General features: G+C 42.8%; 2 protein-coding genes across 10 annotated transcripts; both read left to right on the plus strand.

Moving 5' to 3' along the window:
• Window positions 1-2,584: 2,584 nt before the first annotated feature.
• LOC310935674 (uncharacterized protein) lies at window positions 2,585-5,786 on the plus strand (the record flags this gene model as incomplete). Its single annotated transcript, XM_083899608.1, has 4 exons — window positions 2,585-3,120; window positions 3,237-3,497; window positions 4,644-4,753; window positions 5,047-5,786. The coding sequence occupies 4 exons, from the start codon at window positions 2,585-2,587 to the stop codon at window positions 5,784-5,786; spliced, it is 1,647 nt and encodes a 548-aa protein (XP_083755734.1).
• Window positions 5,787-9,468: 3,682 nt separating this feature from the next.
• Window positions 9,469-18,678, plus strand: LOC310935488 (NLR family CARD domain-containing protein 3-like). 9 transcript variants are annotated; one of them, XM_083899400.1, is made up of 11 exons: window positions 9,469-9,600; window positions 9,921-10,040; window positions 10,922-11,103; window positions 11,512-13,321; window positions 13,685-13,861; window positions 13,994-14,167; window positions 14,441-14,614; window positions 16,758-16,931; window positions 17,245-17,418; window positions 17,507-17,850; window positions 17,994-18,678. In XM_083899400.1, the coding sequence occupies exons 1-10, from the start codon at window positions 9,479-9,481 to the stop codon at window positions 17,526-17,528; spliced, it is 3,129 nt and encodes a 1,042-aa protein (XP_083755526.1). In that variant the 5' UTR covers window positions 9,469-9,478; the 3' UTR covers window positions 17,529-17,850; window positions 17,994-18,678. The 9 variants fall into 9 exon arrangements, with proteins under 9 accessions (XP_083755526.1, XP_083755528.1, XP_083755527.1 ...); XM_083899402.1 differs by having other exon boundaries at window positions 17,295-17,418; XM_083899401.1 differs by having other exon boundaries at window positions 11,515-13,321.
• The last annotated feature ends 1,341 nt before the right edge of the window (window positions 18,679-20,019 follow it).

Here is a 20,019-nt window from a genome sequence, read left to right on the forward strand (position 1 = left end):
AAAGAAAACATCGTAAAATAAAATGATTACACGTGATTCACGTGGTCCTAGAATACTTTGAAAAATACATTACATCACTAGGACTGTTTATTGACAACAAGTTGGACAGATATCCTAGACCAGCAGTCCTGATAATTTAAGCAACGCTGAAAATGTGTTAATAAGTTTATTGATGATGATTTATTATTGACAGTAGTCGATTTTTGTTGTTGTTTACCATAGAAGTAGCCACGTAGACTACACGCGCTTTTATTTTGAAGGGCAACGGGAACAGCTGCAGAGTCTAGCATGTAACTTAACCCCACAGTCTGTCCAATCTGCCTCCGTTTACCAACTTACCTGAAACTTTGACCACAGAGGTTACGCCGTCATTGTGGCAGAAACGTCACCCAAGCTACGATGTACGAAAGCCCCGCAGATAAACGCGGCACGCACCGTTCGCGTGTAAACGTTGACGGGTCTGGCAAACCCCCTCCGCTAGTTGCTGCTAGCGAGTTAGCTCCGTGGCTAGCGGAGTTAGCAGGTAGCTAACTAGCACCGGATTGTCCCGCCCGCAGGCACACACACGGAGCCGCTGTCCTTACCTCGCGTTGCCGTGGAGAGACCGCAGCCGCCGGCTGTGCGTTAGCAGGGAAAAGGTGATGGAAAGTGCGGAGGAAAGTGTCGCTCCCTCCACTTTGACCCCGCTCCGTGTAAAGTAACTCCTCGGGCCGATGCTGACGGTTCACGGGCGAACGGAGAGGGTTAACGGTGCAGGGTCATATTGTCTTTCTGTTTCTATGCAGTAGAGGAATTGTGTATGTAAATGTCTCAATATATGACCCATTACCCCGACACGAGTCAAGCTAGCGACAAGTGCGACTGTCATTTCCGGTCATACTGTACCTACTGTAAAACCCCGGTGCGTAAATTAAACACTTTAAACGCTACGAAATTAACACAATGTTCACTTTGTTTGACAAAGTTATGCAGAAACAACATCAACAACACGTATACGTGTCTTCTTAAACTGCTATGACGCGAGTATGTTGGTTTTCAACAGTTATGTATGCTTTTATTTTGCCCGCTACAGGAAGTGATTTGACTAAATAGATGCAGCTTGACGCAGCAGCCGGCTCTCCGTCACAGACAGTGATATTATTATTACAACACGTACCAGTCTAAACATGACGTCACACACGTTCTCTCACTGACTGCGGTTACATCACATTAATTAGGGCTGAAACTTTAATCCCACAATGTTTGTAAAAAATAATAATATATATAATCAATAATATAATTAATCTGAAATTATGTAATATTATTTCAAATTATATAATATAATTTAAGATTAAAATATTCTATATCATATTGTACAAAAAAAAGAAATGTGTTCTCACAGCTCACAAATATAACAGTAATCGTTTTAAATGTTATTCAAATGAAAAATTGTTGACCATTTTCTCTCATATCGCTAATCAATTTCAGTCAAAAGTGATTACAATTAGATATTTTGACATTTGCTTTGAGTTAAAAGCTCATAATGACCTAGTTAATAATATTAAAGCAGTTGCGTCAAACTCATTTTCACTGAGGGTCACATCAGCATAATGGTGACCCTCAAAGGGCCAGATGTAACATGTCATAGAGAATAAATGTAACTAAATGTAACCAAATATGATGTAAAATAAAGGTAACTACTCCGTAACATATTGCTAAATAACTTTCTGTATTTATTACTTATTCAATTTCACTCTTTAAAGTGATACGCTCCAGATGGCGGTGCCGTTTATGGGTAACACAATCGCCATGCATTGTGGGAAATATACCTATTTTAACACAGATTTTTAAGACCAAATAATCACTCGCGGGCCGCATAAAATGACGTGGTGGGCCACATCTGGGCCCCCGGGCCTTAGGTTTGACACGTGTGTATTAAAGGTTTTTTTTTTTTTAATGAAAGGGCGTGTAGCTATAAGATACTTCTGCAAAGTAAGGATTACTTTGCTAATGAGGACAGCAGGGGAATGACTATATGTGATATGTGTAAGATTCCATGTCTTTTGGGGAACTGTATGAATGTAGATTTCAGTGGTGTACTTGTATTTCTATAGTAGTCAGTCTGGTCCAAACTAGCAAAACAAACAAAGGAATAGTGGATTTTGCCTGATATGGGTTGTGTATATAGTGTCACACCTTATTGTCCTACACAAAGAATTCCGTCAGTGACCACTGGCACTTTGAGAGCACCAATATTGTCTTTGCACCTGCTGTTAAAATGTTTATTTTTTTTTTAAATATCTTTCATTTAACCTGTAGAACCCTGAACTTGTGCACACTGTAGTCGTGCGAGTTAGCGTCTCGCTGTCTCTGCAGCGTGGAGAGCGAGTCTGTGTTTGCTTTCTCCGCGTTTTTACGCCCTCCCCTTTAACCCGTGCCAAGAAGGCAGCAGTAATAAGAACTGTTATTCAGGAGAACTTTGCTCAGATCAGTGAGTCCAAGCCGTCTGTTCTCCAGCTCTCGGCTCGTATATTCTGAGGTGTTTTTTGAATTCTTTGTGGTCTTTGGTGGTGGGGTGGGGGGGTTCAGCCTCTGAGACGACACCATGAACTGGGGGTTCCTCGAGGGTCTCCTTAGCGGGGTGAACAAGTACTCGACGGCGTTGGGCCGCATCTGGCTGGCCGTGGTCTTCATTTTCAGGCTCCTGGTTTTCCTGGTGGCCTGCGAGAAGGTGTGGGGCGACGAGCAGAAGGACTTCGACTGCAACACCCGCCAGCCGGGCTGCCACAACGTCTGCTACGACCACTACTTCCCCGTGTCGCACACTCGCCTCTGGGCCCTGCAGCTGATCTTCGTCACCTGCCCGTCCCTTCTCGTCACGCTGCACGTGGCCTACAGGGAGGACCGCGAGCGCAAGCACCGGCTGAAGCACGGCGACGACTGCGTCCCCTTGTACTACAACACGGGCAAGAAGCGGGGGGGTCTCTGGTGGACCTACTTCCTCAGCCTGGTGTTCAAGATCGCGGTGGACGCCGTGTTTGTCTTCATGGTCTTCTACATCTACGAGGCCACTTTCTTCCCGCCGGTCGTCAAATGCAGCGAAGACCCGTGCCCGAATGTGGTGGACTGCTTCATCGCCAGGTAAGAACACGTTTCTAAATGATCTTCTCGAACTGCGGAACCATTCTCAACCGCAACGGTTTCTACCTTCAATGCAGTGCCATCGCTGACGTTTGACCCCCCGTTTTCTTTTCCAGGCCAACAGAGAAGAGGATCTTCACCTTCTTCATGGTGGTGACCAGCTTTGTGTGCATCGTCCTCACGCTCTGTGAGATCGTCTACCTTTGCGGGAAAAGGTTCTGGGAGTGTTGTGGAGGAGGAGGAGGAGGAGGAGGGTCTCGCTTCATGAGGGAGAACTCCTCAATGATGACCAGAACTCATCTAAACGTGAAGGAAGCTGCCCCCGAGACGGCGAAGATGGTTGACGGGAAGTTGGAGAAAGAGAGCTCGGCCCCGGCGTACAGCATCGCGGTCTCCTGAGAGACGATGACATCATGAGTTTTTGTACAAACATGTCGTGTTTTTGTCTCTTAATAACATCCCCCATGGTCACAAAATACATTGATTTGACTTTTAGAACCAAATCTATATTTACACACACACAACACATCATGAACTCACCCCTGGAATAAAGACAGATAACGATTGTAACTGTGTTTTCTAAAATAAACGAGTATTTTGTGAATTTGCTGTCGTCTCATTTTTAATCCCTGAAGAAAATGTGTAACCTAACCTGACCTGTGGATCATTTAGGTATTTTACCTTTAAAGGTGCATTATGTAATAAATCATCAAATCCTCCCTAATATGTCACAGAGACTCAGGAATAATGTTCATATAACAAACTGAACTCACCAACAACAACAGTACAGACTAAATATTTGCATTAAAAAAAAAAATATTTTGCAGACTGCAAATCATGTTTATGTTTTGAAATCGTGTTTTGGCGTCATGCGGCGCCACCTACCGCCGTCTACCAGTCATTGCAGTCAGTAGAGTCTCAGCTGCCGAGCGACCACGGGTTGCCAGTTACGTCAGAAAACGAAACCTAAAAGCTCTCGGTGTTTTTTAATTTGAACGTTGTCATCGTTTTTGGCCACATTCTTACATATGGCGCCTTTAAGTCGTCGCTTGGTTGGTTGAACCAACATGTTTTCGGGCTCCATCTTGGCTCCAAAATGACCAACATGCGATGGGAGTAGCGTTGTTGACAGAAGGTGATAAAATCACCACTCCTACACCACATATCAGACGACCTTAATGGTAATTAACAATCTTGCATTCTTGACTGAGGACTGAGCAAGTCGCACATTTGTAAAGGCTGGTGTCGTAAAAGTGAGTGTACAGTGTGCTAACAAGGCAGTGCCCACTCTGCGCTCTGATAAAACGGAATATTTTTGATTATCCGACGTTGAGACATTGGCTCGTCGTATCTCGGGTGTTCCCTAATGGACCATTTGCGCAAATAAATGTGAGGTGGTGGCCCCGATTAATCAACGCGGCATATCTTCACGGCACTGATACGAAGTCGCCCTTCAGGGCCGTAATCACCTTTTGTTGTTTGCACGGTGTTATATAAGTCTTTGTTCACTCGTTTGTGTGAAGCTGCTCGTGGTTTCCTGAAGCTCTTTTCGAGTTTGTCGCGAGTCGCTGGAGGTTTTCGTGGGAAATCTCGACAGGGCGGAGGCCAAAAGTAGCCACACCTCCGGATTATGGTCAGGAGTTGATTCTTCTACTCGGTCAATATTGGAAAACCTCTGAAGGAGAGAAGTTGCCCCCGAAAGCTTCCCGTGCAACGATGGACTGAGGTGAAGATCACAACTCTTCAGGTAAGCTCAAAGTCAGATATAGTGAGTGATTATTAGCATTTCTGCTGATTTTAGACATATCTTTCGTTGTTGTACTAACTTTGCCTCAATCTCTTTAATCCCATCTAGTCCTGTGGTTCATAAAGTCTATAAAGACGGACTTTTGAACGGGCCACGCGTCAAAAAGACCTGAAACAAAGCCGAGCTCATGGATTGGAAGTTTCTCCAGGGTCTTCTCAGCGGGGTCAACAAGTACTCCACCGCCTTTGGTCGCATCTGGCTCTCGGTGGTGTTCGTCTTCCGCGTGTTGGTCTACGTCGTGGCCGCCGAGCGCGTCTGGAGCGACGACCAGGGCCACTTTGACTGCAACACCCGCCAGCCCGGCTGCACCAACATCTGCTACGATTACTTCTTCCCCATCTCGCACATCCGCCTGTGGGCCCTGCAGCTCGTCTTCGTCACGTGCCCTTCCTTCATGGTGGTGTTGCACGTGGCCTACCGCGAGGAGCGCGAGCGCAAGTACCGGGCCAAGCACGGCGAGCGCTCGCGGCTCTACGACGACCCCGGCCGAAAGCACGGCGGCCTCTGGTGGACGTATCTGATGAGCCTGTTCATCAAAACCGCCTTTGAGGTCCTGTTTCTCTACGCGCTCCACTACATCTACGACAGCTTCAAGCTGCCCAGGAGAGTCCAGTGCGACGTCAGTCCCTGTCCTAACTTAGTCGACTGCTACGTCTCCCGGCCCACCGAGAAGACCGTCTTCACCTACTTCATGGTCGGGGCGTCCGTCGCGTGCGTTGTGCTCAACATCTGTGAGGTCTTGTATCTGATTGCGTCGCGAGTGGTGAACATCAAGCGCCGAGGCGCCGCCTACGCGTCGTCGAGAAGGGTCCACGCCGGCGTGAACTGTGACGGCTGCCAGTCCTCTTTTCCGCCGTAGCTTTGGAATCAAACTGTTGCTGCTACGTTGCTGCTGCGACGCTAACACGCCTTGTTGTACATTGAAAGAGTTGTGTGTCATTAAAATGTCAAATTCGAACATACTGTAAAAGAAAATGTGCGTTTGTGTTTCCATCCACTGCATCAAAGGGTAAAGGTTAAAGTGACGTCTTTTGATGGGTTTTTAGGACACAATACTTATAAGGACTACTTGTAATCTCACACCAGGCAAATTCTAAAATTATTATAGTAACCTCTAACTCAATTGTTTATAGTTTATCACTTAAAGTTGATTATATATACCGTTTATAATTTCCCCGGCATGTGTATCTATTTTGCTGTAAAGTTTTTAATCCTACAAGAGTTGTTGCCATGTTTAAAAATAATATTTGGTAATTTAGATTGAACGGTCCGCTCATATATTTATAACCATTGTCAACATCAAAAAAACTGAAAATATGATGTTTTTATATTCCCTGGAAAATATTCTCAAAGCACTGAGAATAACCTTTGTTTTTCTTTCACAGAAAATGGTCATTTCTCCTCCTTTACTGGCGCCATTTGTCCACCAGGTGGCACTAAAAGCCTTCAGAAAACAAGGCTTTTTAAAACTGTGGCACTGTGTAACTACAAAGTCTTAACGTTTAATTTGTAATGCTATACAGCTTCTGACCTGTTGTAAATATTAATAACATTATAGTGTTAAATGGCTGGTTAATAATAATAATAAAAATAATAATAATAATAATAAAAATAAAAATAATTAAAAATAAATGAGAAGTTAGTTCATCAGTGAATGCACTTTTAGATTTCATAATAGAAGCACATTGATATGGGTTAAATAGGCAAAAATATTCATAAGGTCCAATTTAGTGTTCTCTAATATTATACCAAAAACAATATAATTGTAATTTATAGCAGTAATAGTCCTGGATTTTCTATTTAACCATTGCATGAACTGTTTCCAGAATAATCGGGGATGAGATAATAAAACAAACAGTTTTTTGCAAAAACAACAACATTTATTTCCCTTTATTTAGCCGAATATTCGTATACACGTTCGCTATCATTCATTATGATAATATAAGTGGATGTCTTTTATTTTGGAAGCACCGGCTGCTGTAATTGCAGGTGGATGATGCACTTTCGTGTTAGCAGCACGTGCACCTGTGCAACCATAGACATATGAACAGTAGACGCCGCAATGGCTGCTGGGCATGGATGTATAATATGAACTGGATAGAGCACCGCCCCTTCGCTACCGTTCATTCCAATGACTTGCTCGGCGCGTACATGAACAGCGGAAAGGCATGATGGGAGTACGCTAATGACGTGGGCTAGCGGATTTCATGAATACCGCCGTCACGTTAACTTCGGCTTTTAACCATGGGTTTGTAAATAAATGCAAAACCAACGATATCGAAGTGAATATAGTGAAGCTGAAAAGTACAATGACGGAGTTAAAGATTAAAACGATCAATAAAAATGGTTTATTTGGGTTAGGACCGTGACTATTACTTTATATGTGTTACAGGAATCATGTTGTTTTTGTCTGATTTCCCTTATATAATTGTATAATTATTATTACGAACAATAACAACGTGTTAAAGTAGGTTTTTAACTCCCGATTATTTCACTCAACACGTTTATATTCAACTATAATTTGCGTGTTCGTCACATTTAACAGTAACTTTATGAACCGATAGTGACGATAAGACAAACATCCTCCCCGGGAATCAGTGGTGAAGTGACCGCAGGTCTCAGTGCATCACACGGTCACAGCTCCACAGTCCACACCGTCATCAGTGTCACGATGTCCGGGACTGAACACAGTGATAAAGTGCAGCATGTCAGTCTCCTCTCCTCAATGAATCCACGCAACAGCTCGTTAATACATCGATAATACGTTTTAAAATAAATGTTAATGAGCGATGAATAAACAACTAAAACTTGCTTTGTCATAATATTTTAAAAATGTTAACGGAAAACCCCTCATTGTCTTCATTTATTCACATTTCTCATGAAGTTTTCATGTCGTACGGTTCACTGACAGCAGCGCTGTTCCCGAGACGCCACATGACCGCGCTTGGCTGTGCTCGTACACAGCTGTGACGTCACTCTGAGAAATACGATTTGTCTGTGCTTTTTATGACCTTTAGGAATGTTTTTCAAACATGAAACTCCATGAATTAAAAATACATAATATAAAGATTTATAAAAGCCCGTGTCCATGTCTCGAGGTGTCCTGTGGACACTTTTACACGCGTCTCTTTTACTATTGCGGTCAATGGGAAAATTGCTTTTTGGGCTCCATGGGATTTTTTGTTGCAGTACCCACAGTGGCCACCATGCAAAAATTGTCTTCAAGCCAGAGGGGGCGGAGCTCTATCCAGTTCATATTATACATCCATGTGGTGGAATCAGCAAGTGAAAGTGAAACTATTCGCCATTTTAACTGCGCAGCACGAAGACAGAAAGGTGAGTGTTGACGTGATTATAATGATAATATATGATTCTATATACTGATTTAGTGCGTGTGAAGGGGGTCGTACCTATGTTCCCCGGGTCCTATGTTCCCCGTTTTTCCCAAAAAAAGGTCCACTCTGTATGTGACAGGGGAACATAGGACCCTTTTTTTGAAAAAGGGTAGGGTTAGGATTAGGGTTAGAGAAAGGATCCTATGTTCCCCGGTCACATACAAAGCGGGGAACATAGGACCCGGGGAACATAGGTACGGTCCCGTGTGAAGTACCTTAAAGTGATACTTTAAGTAAAAGTACAAGTATGTGACCAGAAAATGACCGTTTTAGGCTGAATCCCAATTCCACCCCTTAGCTTCCCCCCCCCCCCTTTGTCGGAGTTCCCCTTGGCCCTCAAAACAGAGTTGAGGGAGCGAGGGGTACGAACGTATGGAGGACCATAACTGACATATCAATAAATAAATTCATAAATAAATTAATACATAAATAAATACAGGAATAAATAAATAAATACACAAATAAATGCATAAATAAATAAATAAATACACAAATAAATAAATAAATAAATATAGAAATAAATAAATGCTTTATATTTATTTCTACATTTCTGTTCACCTACATTTATGTATTTATTTATTTCTGTTCACCTACATTTATTTATTTCTACATTTCTGTTCACCTACATTTATACATTTATTTATTTCTGTGTCCGTATGTTAATGACGTAGGAGGTCCTAACCTCAGTCAGACAGCATGATTGGTCAAATCGGAGATTTATTTATTTGTATTAATCAGTAATATCTACCAATATTAATCAATAATTCTGCATTACAGAGACTCCAAAATCAATACACAGTCCGTGGACTGAACACAGGTCCACATCAGACATACAGTATAAAACAAGTTGTTTTGCTCAAATGAGCTCTGTAAATCTTTATATTGGGACGGTTTATACAGTCAGCCTGTGTGTAATGATCTGCCAGACGTTTTCTCTGATCTTTTTTTAAATATATCAAGTGTTTCATGTCTTCATAAGTCTTCATTATCAGTTGTTGTTGTTTGCTTGGCGACACACATCTTCTCCATTTCTCTATCAGAAAGTAACATTTGTCAGGTTTGCCGGATATCTTAATTCTGCTTTCATGCCCCAGATCCTTTTTATAACTCTGGATATTTTCGTGTTTGTTTCTCTCTCAAAATGACTGAAGTCCAGATGATGAGTGATTGTGGGGATGACGACGAGGACAGAGCAGAGTCTCCAGGACCCAGCTGTGTGTCTATGAAGAGTGATGCGTCTATGGGACGATTTATAAACTTCAAAGCCTCAGAGACAAAGTAAGAGACAGTTTATAAAAGTCATAAAAACTTTTATTCTGAGGAAACTTGGAACAAGACAACAACAACAGACTTGGTTGTAAGCTAAACACAAATGCTAAAAACAAAATAAGTGAAAATAATGTTTTATAACCTTGTTTTCTGCTGATGTGTAAGTAACAGCCTCGTGTTTTGCGTTCAGGTATTTTCATGTGAGTAGGAAACCGCAGCACTGAACAAGTCATAGTCCACCAACACAGACCATCAGATTTATTTTCACTGAACAAACACGAAAGCATCGGCTAACCTTAAAATGTATAAAACCCTGTTTGTGTTTGCAGAGTTAACAAGAAGAGACAGAGAACAGAGACTCCAGGACCCAGCTGTCTGTCTGTGAAGAGTGACCGGTCTATGGGACGATATATAAACTTCAGTCATGAACCTGGAGCCTCAGAGACAAAGTAAGAGACAGTTTGTCCTGTGAAGGAGTCAGATTCATAAAAGTGTAGGTTCACAACCAAACCTCTGTGTCCTCACAAAGACACACACACACAACTGTAATTCAATGAAGTGTCTCAGATCGGAGGACAAGTTTGTCTCGTGTCCCCAGTCACTGAGCTTGAGTCAACAAACAAGGGTTTTCATTCACTGTCAGTCTCAGCCACACACATGTCCACCTGTCCCTGACATGTTAGTAATACAGTAATGTCTTTACTGAGACATGTCCACCTGTCCCTGACATGTTAGTAATACAGTAATGTCTTTACAGAGACATGTCCACCTGTCCCTGACATGTTAGTAATACAGTAATGTCTTCACAGACGCATGTTCACCTGTCTCTGACATGTTAGTAATACAGTAATGTCTTTACAGAGACATGTCCACCTGTCCCTGACATGTTAGTAATACAGTAATGTCTTTACAGAGACATGTCCACCTGTCCCTGACATGTTAGTAATACAGTAATGTCTTTACAGAGACATGTCCACCTGTCCCTGACATGTTAGTAATACAGTAATGTCTTCACAGAGACATGTCCACCTGTCCCTGACATGTTAGTAATACAGTAATGTCTTCACAGACGCATGTTCACCTGTCTCTGACATGTTAGTAATACAGTAATGTCTTTACAGAGACATGTCCACCTGTCCCTGACATGTTAGTAATAAAGAAATGTCTTTACTGAGACATGTCCACCTGTCCTTGACATGTTAGTAATACAGTAATGTCTTTACAGAGACATGTCCACCTGTCTCTGACATGTGTTTTAATAAAGAAATGTCTTTACTGAGACATGTCCACCTGTCCCTGACATGTAACTAATAAAGAAATGTCTTCACAGAGACATGTTTGCTGTTCGTGTGGATGAGCAGACGTCCTGCTGTCCTCTGTGTCAGGACGTCCTGAAGGATCCAGTCTCCATCAGAGGCTACATCTCCTCATACTGGGACCAGTCTGGTCCACCAGGAGACTCCTGCTGTCCTCAGTGTGGACAAAGACCCAGGACAGGACGTGGACCACAGGGTAAGACTCGTAAGGAGAGCAGCTCCCATCAGCACAAGCAGATTTTTGGAATGGAAAAACAGTAGAAAAGTGTTTAAAAGTTATAAATGTTACTCATGTGATCATGAAGATGCTGGGGTTTAACTCTCTGCTGCCCCCTGTAGGTTGAAGAAATTAAGGTTTACCCTCATTTTCTATCATTCTTTCATATCATGCTATCATTCTTGTTCCCTTGTATGCAGATGATTATCTTTCCTTCACAATCATCACAGTTATTCTAGAATGATTCCGTCTTTCACAGTAAAGTTATTTAAGTCATTGCTGTGAAAATGACTGTAGTTTTTAAGTTGACAACATAAAACAACGTCACAGAAAAACATGAAAATAATCCTCAGCTGCTCAAATTCTTTCTTCACTCTTGTCTTTCAGCAGATGTTGGTCTGCAGGAGGTTCTAGATGAACATAAGATCAGTATGAGGAGGAGATTTGAACGTGTGACTGAAGGAATTGAAGGAAGAGGAAGTAGAACCCTCCTGAACAGGATCTTCACTGAGCTCTACATCACAGAGGGACTGAGTGAAGAGGTCAATACTCAGCATGAGGTGATGCAGCTGGAGACCACCTCCAAGAAGAAGAGGGTCCAGGACACTCCCATCAAGTGCTGTGACATCTTTAAAGCCTTACCTGACCAGCAGGGGCGCATCAGAGTGGTCCTGACCAACGGCGTCGCTGGTGTTGGAAAAACCTTCTCGGTGCAGAAGTTCACTCTGGACTGGGCCGAGGGTTTGGAAAACCAGGATGTGAATCTGCTGATTCTGCTTTCGTTCAGGGAGCTGAACCTGATCAGAGATCAGCAGCACAGTCTTCTCACTCTGCTCCATGTTTTCCATCCAACATTAGAGAAGATCAGAGCAGAGAAGCTCGCTGTCTGTAAACCTTTGTTCATCTTTGACGGCCTGGATGAAAGCAGACTCTCACTGGACTTCAACAGCAGGACGCTGGTTTCTGACGTCACACACAGGTCATCAGTCAACGTGCTGCTGACCAACCTCATCCAGGGGAACCTGCTTCCCTCAGCTCTCATCTGGATAACTTCTCGACCTGCAGCGGCCAATCAGATCCCTCCTACATTTGTTGACAGGGTAACAGAAGTACGAGGCTTCACTGACGACCAGAAGGTCGAGTACTTCAGGAAGAGATCCAGTGATGAAGATCTGTCCAGAAGAATCATCTCACACATCAAGACGTCCAGGAGCCTCCACATCATGTGTCATATCCCAGTCTTCTGCTGGATCAGTGCTACAGTTCTGGAGCACATGTTGACCACAGAGCAGAAGCAGAGAGGAGAGCTGCCCAAGACCCTGACAGACCTGTACTCACACTTCCTGCTGGTTCAGACAAAGAGGAAGAAGAACAAGTACGAGAAAGGCCGTGAGACGAGTCCACAGGAGCTGATGGAGGCCGACAGGGACGTTCTTCTGAAGCTGGGGAGGCTGGCCTTTGAACATCTGCAGGAAGGAGACATCATGTTCTACCAAGAAGACCTGGACCGGTGTGGTCTTGATGTGACAGAGGCCTCGGTTTACTCAGGAGTTTGTACAGAGATCTTCAGAAGAGAGAGTGTGATCTTCCAGAAATCAGTCTACTGCTTTGTTCATCTGAGCGTTCAGGAGTTTCTGGCTGCAGTCTACATGTTCCACTGTTTCAACAACAGGAAGACCGAGGTACTGCAGGACTTCTTCAGACAAGAAGATGGTGGTGATGATGATCATTACTCTTCTCTGCATGTGTTCCTGAAAGCAGCCATGAAGAAATCACTTCAAAGTGAAAATGGTCACCTGGATCTGTTTGTCCGCTTCCTTCATGGACTTTGTCTGGAGTCCAACCAGAGACTCTTAGGAGGTCTGCTGGGTCAGGTTCAGAACAGTCCACACATCATCCAGAGAGTCATCAATAATCTGAAGGAGATGAACACAGACAAGATCTCACCTGACAGAAGCATCAACATCTTCCACTGTCTGACAGAGATGAACGACCAATCAGTGCATCAGGAGATCCAAGAGTTCATGAAGTCAGAGAACAGAGAACAGAAACTCTCTGAGATCCACTGCTCGGCTCTGGCCCACATGCTGCAGATGTCTGAGGAGGTTCTGGATGAGTTGGATGTGAACAAGTACAGAACATCAGACCAGGGAAAACTCAGACTGATTCCAGCTGTGAGGAACTGCAGGAAGGCCTGGTAAGTTCAGACATGATGATGATCAGTGGTGGTCGGTCAAATATTCTTCTCATTCTTCTCACTTTGTGAGTCAGCTGTGTTGTCGTTCATGTTTTAAATGATGCAGATTTACCAGCTGCTTGTGATTCTGGCTTTGAACGTCTTTATTTTGTCATTTATTGTTAACTTTCTCTTCATGTGACTTTGAGAAACATGAGAAGATGTTGATGAAAATGTCATCGTGTGATATTTTTCTATAATCACAGACTGGATTATTGTCAACTCTCAGGGACTCGGTGTGAAGTCGTGGTCTCAGCTCTGAACACATGATCAAACACGGACTGCTTTCAAGCAGCAACTTCTCATCTTTTATTCTTTATTCAGGTTGAGGTTCTGCAGATTGTCAGAGATCAGCTGTTCTTCTGTGGTCTCAGCTCTGAAGTCCAACCCCTCACACCTGAGAGAACTGGACCTGAGTTGGAACAAGGAACTGAAGGATTCAGGAGTGAAGCAGCTGTGTTCTGGACTGGAGAGTCCACATTGTAGACTGAAGGCTCTGAAGTGAGTTCACTGACTGAAGCTGCTGTTGTTGTTGTTGTTTTTTTAAAATTTCATTTAATTTACATTAAACTCATTTGATTCACACACACACACAGTCGTTGTCTTAAGTCTCATCTTTTATTCTTTATTCAGGTTGAGTGAGTGCAGTTTGTCAGAGATCAGCTGTTCTTCTCTGGCCTCAGTTCTGAAGTCAAACTCCTCCCACCTGAGAGAACTGGACCTGAGTAACAACTATCTGAAGGATTCAGGAGTGAAGCAGCTGTGTTCTGGACTGGAGAGTCCACATTGTAGACTGGAGAATCTGTGGTGAGTTCACTGACTGAAGCTGCTGGTTTTTTTTTTTAAACTTTCATTTCATCAACATTAAACTAGCCTTTAGATATTTGATATTATCGCATATCACAATATTTGCCATCAGATATGATATTTTTTTTTACAATATCTAATATTGAGTGTCCGCCGTGGATTTTCAGAATTTTATTTTGAAAAGAAACGCACACACACACTCTCTCTCCCCCTCCCACACACACACTCACACACAGTCGTTGTCTAAAGTCTCATCTTTTATTCTTGATTCAGGATGAGTGAGTGCAGTTTGTCAGAGATCAGCTGTTCTTCTCTGGCCTCAGTTCTGAAGTCCAGCTCCTCCCACCTGAGAGAACTGGACCTGAGTAAGAACTATCTGGAGGATTCAGGAGTGAAGCTGCTGTGTTCTGGACTGGAGAGTCCACATTGTAGACTGGAGAATCTGAAGTGAGTTCACTGACTGAAGCTGCTGTTGTTTTTTTTAAACTTTCATTTCATTAACATTAAACTAGCCTTTAGATATTTGATATTATCGTATATCACAATATCTGCCGTCAGATTTGATATTTTATACGATATCTAATATTGAGTGTCCGCCGTGGATTTTCAGAATTTTATTTTGAAAAGAAACACACACACACACTCTCTCTCCCCCTCTCACACACACACACACACACTCTCTCTCTCCCCCTCTCACACACACACACACACACTCACACACAGTCGTTGTCTAAAGTCTCATCTTTTATTCTTGATTCAGGATGAGTGAGTGCAGTTTGACAGAGATCAGCTGTTCTTCTCTGGCCTCAGCTCTGAAGTCCAGCTCCTCCCACCTGAGAGAACTGGACCTGAGCAACAACTATCTGCAGGATTCAGGACTGAAGCCTCTGTGTGATCTTGTGCAGAGTCCAGACTACAGACTGGAGACTGTGAGGTCAGTAGAGTCCAGACTACAGCTCTGACCTGGACTGAAGTCTCTGCTGCTTCACAGACTCACTGCTGTGACTCTGACTCTTCTCCTCTTTCGTCTTCTCTCAACAGGTGGGAGTCGGAGTGGAAGTGAAGCTGATCTTCATCCTAAGTCCCGCAGCTTCAGCAGATCAGGGACAAACATCATGTGACGGACAAAGGTTTTTCACCTAAAGGCCACATTATACTTCTCCGACTGCGTAATGCGTTATCCGACTGCGTAACCACAGAGACCCCTCGAGCCTTCATACTTCTGACGCGCACTGCAATTTCCCGCCCGATCAGTAGGGGTCGCTACTAGGGCTGAACGATTATGGAAAATAATCGAATTGCGATTTTTCGTGCCAATATTGCGATTGCGATGCGATTTTTTTTTAAGGTCTTAATCTTCTGTATTATTAAACAAAGACAAGCAATACATCATAAGTATGGCCAATACTATATTACATTAAAAATAAACTGTTCTTTCCTGGAAGACAGACCTCTGTTATGATGACATGAGGTGATGCATGAATAGATGATTTTTATTTAACTACTTCAATCACAATAGCATATTTGGAATTTACAAACATCTGAACATAAAGTGCTGACAAGGAACCCTGGTGTTAAAATGAAAGTCAGTCACAAGTCACACAAAGTGCAGATTGCAGATATATACATATATATATAAAAATATGTGGCTTTACCACACTCAGTTTTTTGACATCTGTGAACTGCTAGACAGCCATTAAATATAATAATAATAATAATGATAATAATAATAATAATAATAATAATAATAATAATAATAATAATAATAATAAATAATAAATAATAAATAAATAAATAAAATATACACACAACCCGTTTTGAAGTGCGTTCATATGGCGTAATTAGGGATGGGAATTTCAGACATTTTTTTTTAAAACATTTTTAACAGCAGCAGCAACCACAGCAATGCGAGGGTGGAAACTAACTATTCTACAGTGTACTACGTCGTTTTAGGCTCAAAAACGGTCCATTATTGAACATCAAAACAGCGATAATAAAAATGAGGGTCAAAAAAAAAGCGGAGCAGAGAGAAACTCTCCGCTGGCACAGGTGTGTCTCACAGGTGTTTCTCCAGACGACTCAGGTTTTTGAACCTGCGCTTGTTGTGTCCACCAGAGAGCAGGATCTTGACTGGGTGAGATGCCGTCTTCAATCGTGTAGACGGCTTATTGTTGTGTCCACCCCCGTTCTTAACATTAGCGCACACACACACGCTTGGACACGCACAGTCACTGAACAGCTGTTCGGGCAGCGGCCGAAAGCTCCATAGTCGCCTTACCGACCCGCCCTCACCTATTCCATTCACAAAAACGGGCCGTGACTCGTCCTCCGCAACGCGCGCATGTGAGAGCGCAGGGAGCCTGCATGTGACCAGAGTGCAGCGTCTGTGGTTAGACGATCTCGTTCATTATATTTATATCACGTGTTTTACACGCGCATGTCACGTGGCAGCCTTTGCGGTTAGAAAATTGCACTTGATCATATCGCGATATTATCGCAAATGCGATATATCGTTCAGCCCTATCCCCCTCCCACACACACACTCACATTCAGTCGTTGTCTAAAGTCTCATCTTTTATTCTTGATTCAGGATGAGTGAGTGCAGTTTGTCAGAGATCAGCTGTTCTTCTCTGGCCTCAGTTCTGAAGTCCGGCACCTCCCACCTGAAAGAACTGTACCTGAGTAAGAACTATCTGCAGGATTCAGGAGTGAAGCAGCTGTGTTCTGGACTGGAGAGTCCACATTGTAGACTGGAGACTCTGAAGTGAGTTCACTGACTGAAGCTGCTGTTGTTTTTTTTAAACTTTCATTTCATTAACATTAAACTAGCCTTTAGATATTTGATATTATCGTATATCACATTATCTGCCGTCAGATTTGATATTTTATACGATATCTAATATTGAGTGTCCGCCGTGGATTTTCAGAATTTTATTTTGAAAAGAAACACACACACACACTCTCTCTCCCCCTCTCACACACACACACACACACTCTCTCTCTCCCCCTCTCACACACACACACACACACTCACACACAGTCGTTGTCTAAAGTCTCATCTTTTATTCTTTCTTCAGGATGAGTGAGTGCAGTTTGTCAGAGATCAGCTGTTCTTCTCTGGCCTCAGCTCTGAAGTCCAGCTCCTCCCACCTGAGAGAACTGGACCTGAGCAACAACTATCTGCAGGATTCAGGACTGAAGCCTCTGTGTGATCTTGTGCAGAGTCCAGACTACAGACTGGAGACTGTGAGGTCAGTAGAGTCCAGACTACAGCTCTGAACTGGACTAAAGTCTCTGCTGTGACTCTGACTCTTCTCCTCTTTCGTCTTCTCTCAACAGGTGGGAGTCGGAGTGGAAGTGAAGATGATCTTCATCCTGACGCAGCTTCAGCAGATCAGGGACAAACATCATGTGACGGACTAAAGGCCACATTATACTTCTCAGACTGCGTAATGCGTTATCCGACTGCGTAACCACGGCGACCCCTCGAGCCTTCATACTTCTGACGCGCACTGCAATTTCCCGCCCGATCAGTAGGGGTCGCTACGCAAGGTTGTTGTGCTTTTGGCTACAGTGAGCAATGGCGTCCAAGAGAGAAAGACTGTGGAAGTGGAATAACATTGAAACCGTGGCCGTTACTCACTTTTCTGTGTCACGGAACACAGTTTGTAAGATAATTTGAGGTGAGAAATTAGCCGTTTAGAGTCTAAGGCCCTGTCCCATTATATATTTTTCCCCTAACCCTACATTTTGCGTTTTCACATGTAGGGTGGAGCAAGGGGAAATGCGATTTCCCCCTTATAATCAACCCTCAAAATGTAGTGAGCTCTGATGCGGGCTTAAAAAGAAGTGGAAGATGAAATTACCCATGATGCTTTTTACCCATGATATTTCTCAACAAAGATGGCGGCTACATCTACCGAGGAACATTTTGCTGTAGTATATTTTCGCAAATAAGCACGTTACAATGTCTAATTGTGTTGGAATATGTTGGTGTGATACGCATCCAAAGTACTGTTGAGCTTTGAACACTAATAAGTGTCAGAAAATAAGTGACGATTTAGAAAGAGCACGCCCGCCACGCAGAGCTGCATGACGGGTTCAAACGCTCTCGAAGCACCCGGCAAACAGCCACGAGACAGCTCCGCTACATCTGGGTGGTTTTGTCAGTGTTTGGATGTGTGTACCGGCGTTCACTTGAACACGAATACCATGGACTTTGTCAGATTTTGTTGTCGGCAGTGATCAGTGATCCTTCTCCTCGTGATCATGATTTGTTCTCTCGCGTTTGTCTATACAGGCTCCGGTAGAAACATGGCGTCGTGGCAACATACAGCGACTAGACAATGCAGGAGCACATAATATGTATAAAAGAGTGGATTTTGGGTCATACAGACTACACAGTGTCCCTTTAAGTCAAAAGTTTTTATGTTACAATGTTGTATTGTATTGGTATACATTGTTCTATGCCGTGTGTGTAATCATATTTGCAAATAAATGTGAAGAACACATTCATTTATCTATCTGACCATAAAGTTGCTGTTAAATGTGATGAACATGTGAATTATATCGAGTGAAATAATCTGCAGTTATAAAACTACTTTTAACACATTATTGTTCCCAATAGTATGGTCATGTTAGAGTCTGCAGGTTTATTTTAATATTTTATGATCGTGACATTCACCGTAATAGTTATTATAACAATACGTTCGCTTTGTTTGTTAGCCACCTATCCTAAAACCGTTACGAATTTGAACATTGAAATTTAAACAAAAATACAAGCATAGCAAAGAGACCCTGAGTTTTGTGTGAACAGAAAATCAACATTTGATTTGATTTATTAAAGGTAAATCAGGCAAATACAAAAATTTTCCTGTAACAAATAAAACATTAAATATATAATGTTAATCGTTAATAACGTCATTATACTTTTCAGCTCACTGTATTCACTATCATTTATTTACAAATCCACCGTTTAAAGACGAAGCTAACGTGACGTCGGTATTCATGAAATCCTCTGTCGCACGTCATTGGCGTACTCCCATCATGCCTTTCGCGGACGGCTCGTTCTCTCGTTCACACAAGAACTGGATGGAGCACCGTCCCCTCTGCATTGAAGACACGTTTGTCCTGGTGGCCACTCTGGGTACTGCAACAAAAAATACTCATGGGGCCCAAAAAGCAATTTTCCCGTTGACTGCAATAGTAAAAGAGACGCATGTAAAAGTGTCCACAGGACACCTCGAGACACGGACGCGGGCTTTTATAGATCTTTATATTCTATATTTTTAATTTCCTAGAGGTAATTAAAAAGCCCAGAAAAATCTTATTTCCCAGAGTGACGTCACAGCTGTGTACGAGCAGCACAGCCAAGCGCGGTCATGTGGCGTCTCGGGAACGGCGCTACTCTCAGGGAACCGTACGACATGAAAACTTTATGAGAAATGTGTTAAAAACATGTTTTTAATATTATGACAAAGCAGGTTTTGGTTATGTATTCGTCGCTCATTAGCATTTGTTTTCAAACTTATTAACGGAGAGGAGGCTGAAGCTCGGTCGCCGTAGTGTGCCTCGGGTGCCCACAACCCGGAAATAAACGCGGAAGTCAGCAACACGAACAAAGCCAATTATCCAGTCTTGGTTTCAAAATAAAAGCATCAAATGACCCACATTGTAAACAGTGACATTTAGGCCGAAAACTCGAACGCGTTTATTGTAATAATGTAATTTCCTAACGTATATGTTGTTAGTTTATTAATGCTACCAGCTGTGTGGTTACAGTATGATTTTTCCAAAGCTCACCATCACCATCAATATTTTATTTTGAAGTGTGTGAGCGGAAGTGCTTTTGG

Source organism: Microchirus variegatus (genome assembly GCF_963457635.1).
Source record: "Microchirus variegatus genome assembly, chromosome: 13".
In the NCBI taxonomy this organism is placed as follows: domain Eukaryota; kingdom Metazoa; phylum Chordata; class Actinopteri; order Pleuronectiformes; family Soleidae; genus Microchirus; species Microchirus variegatus.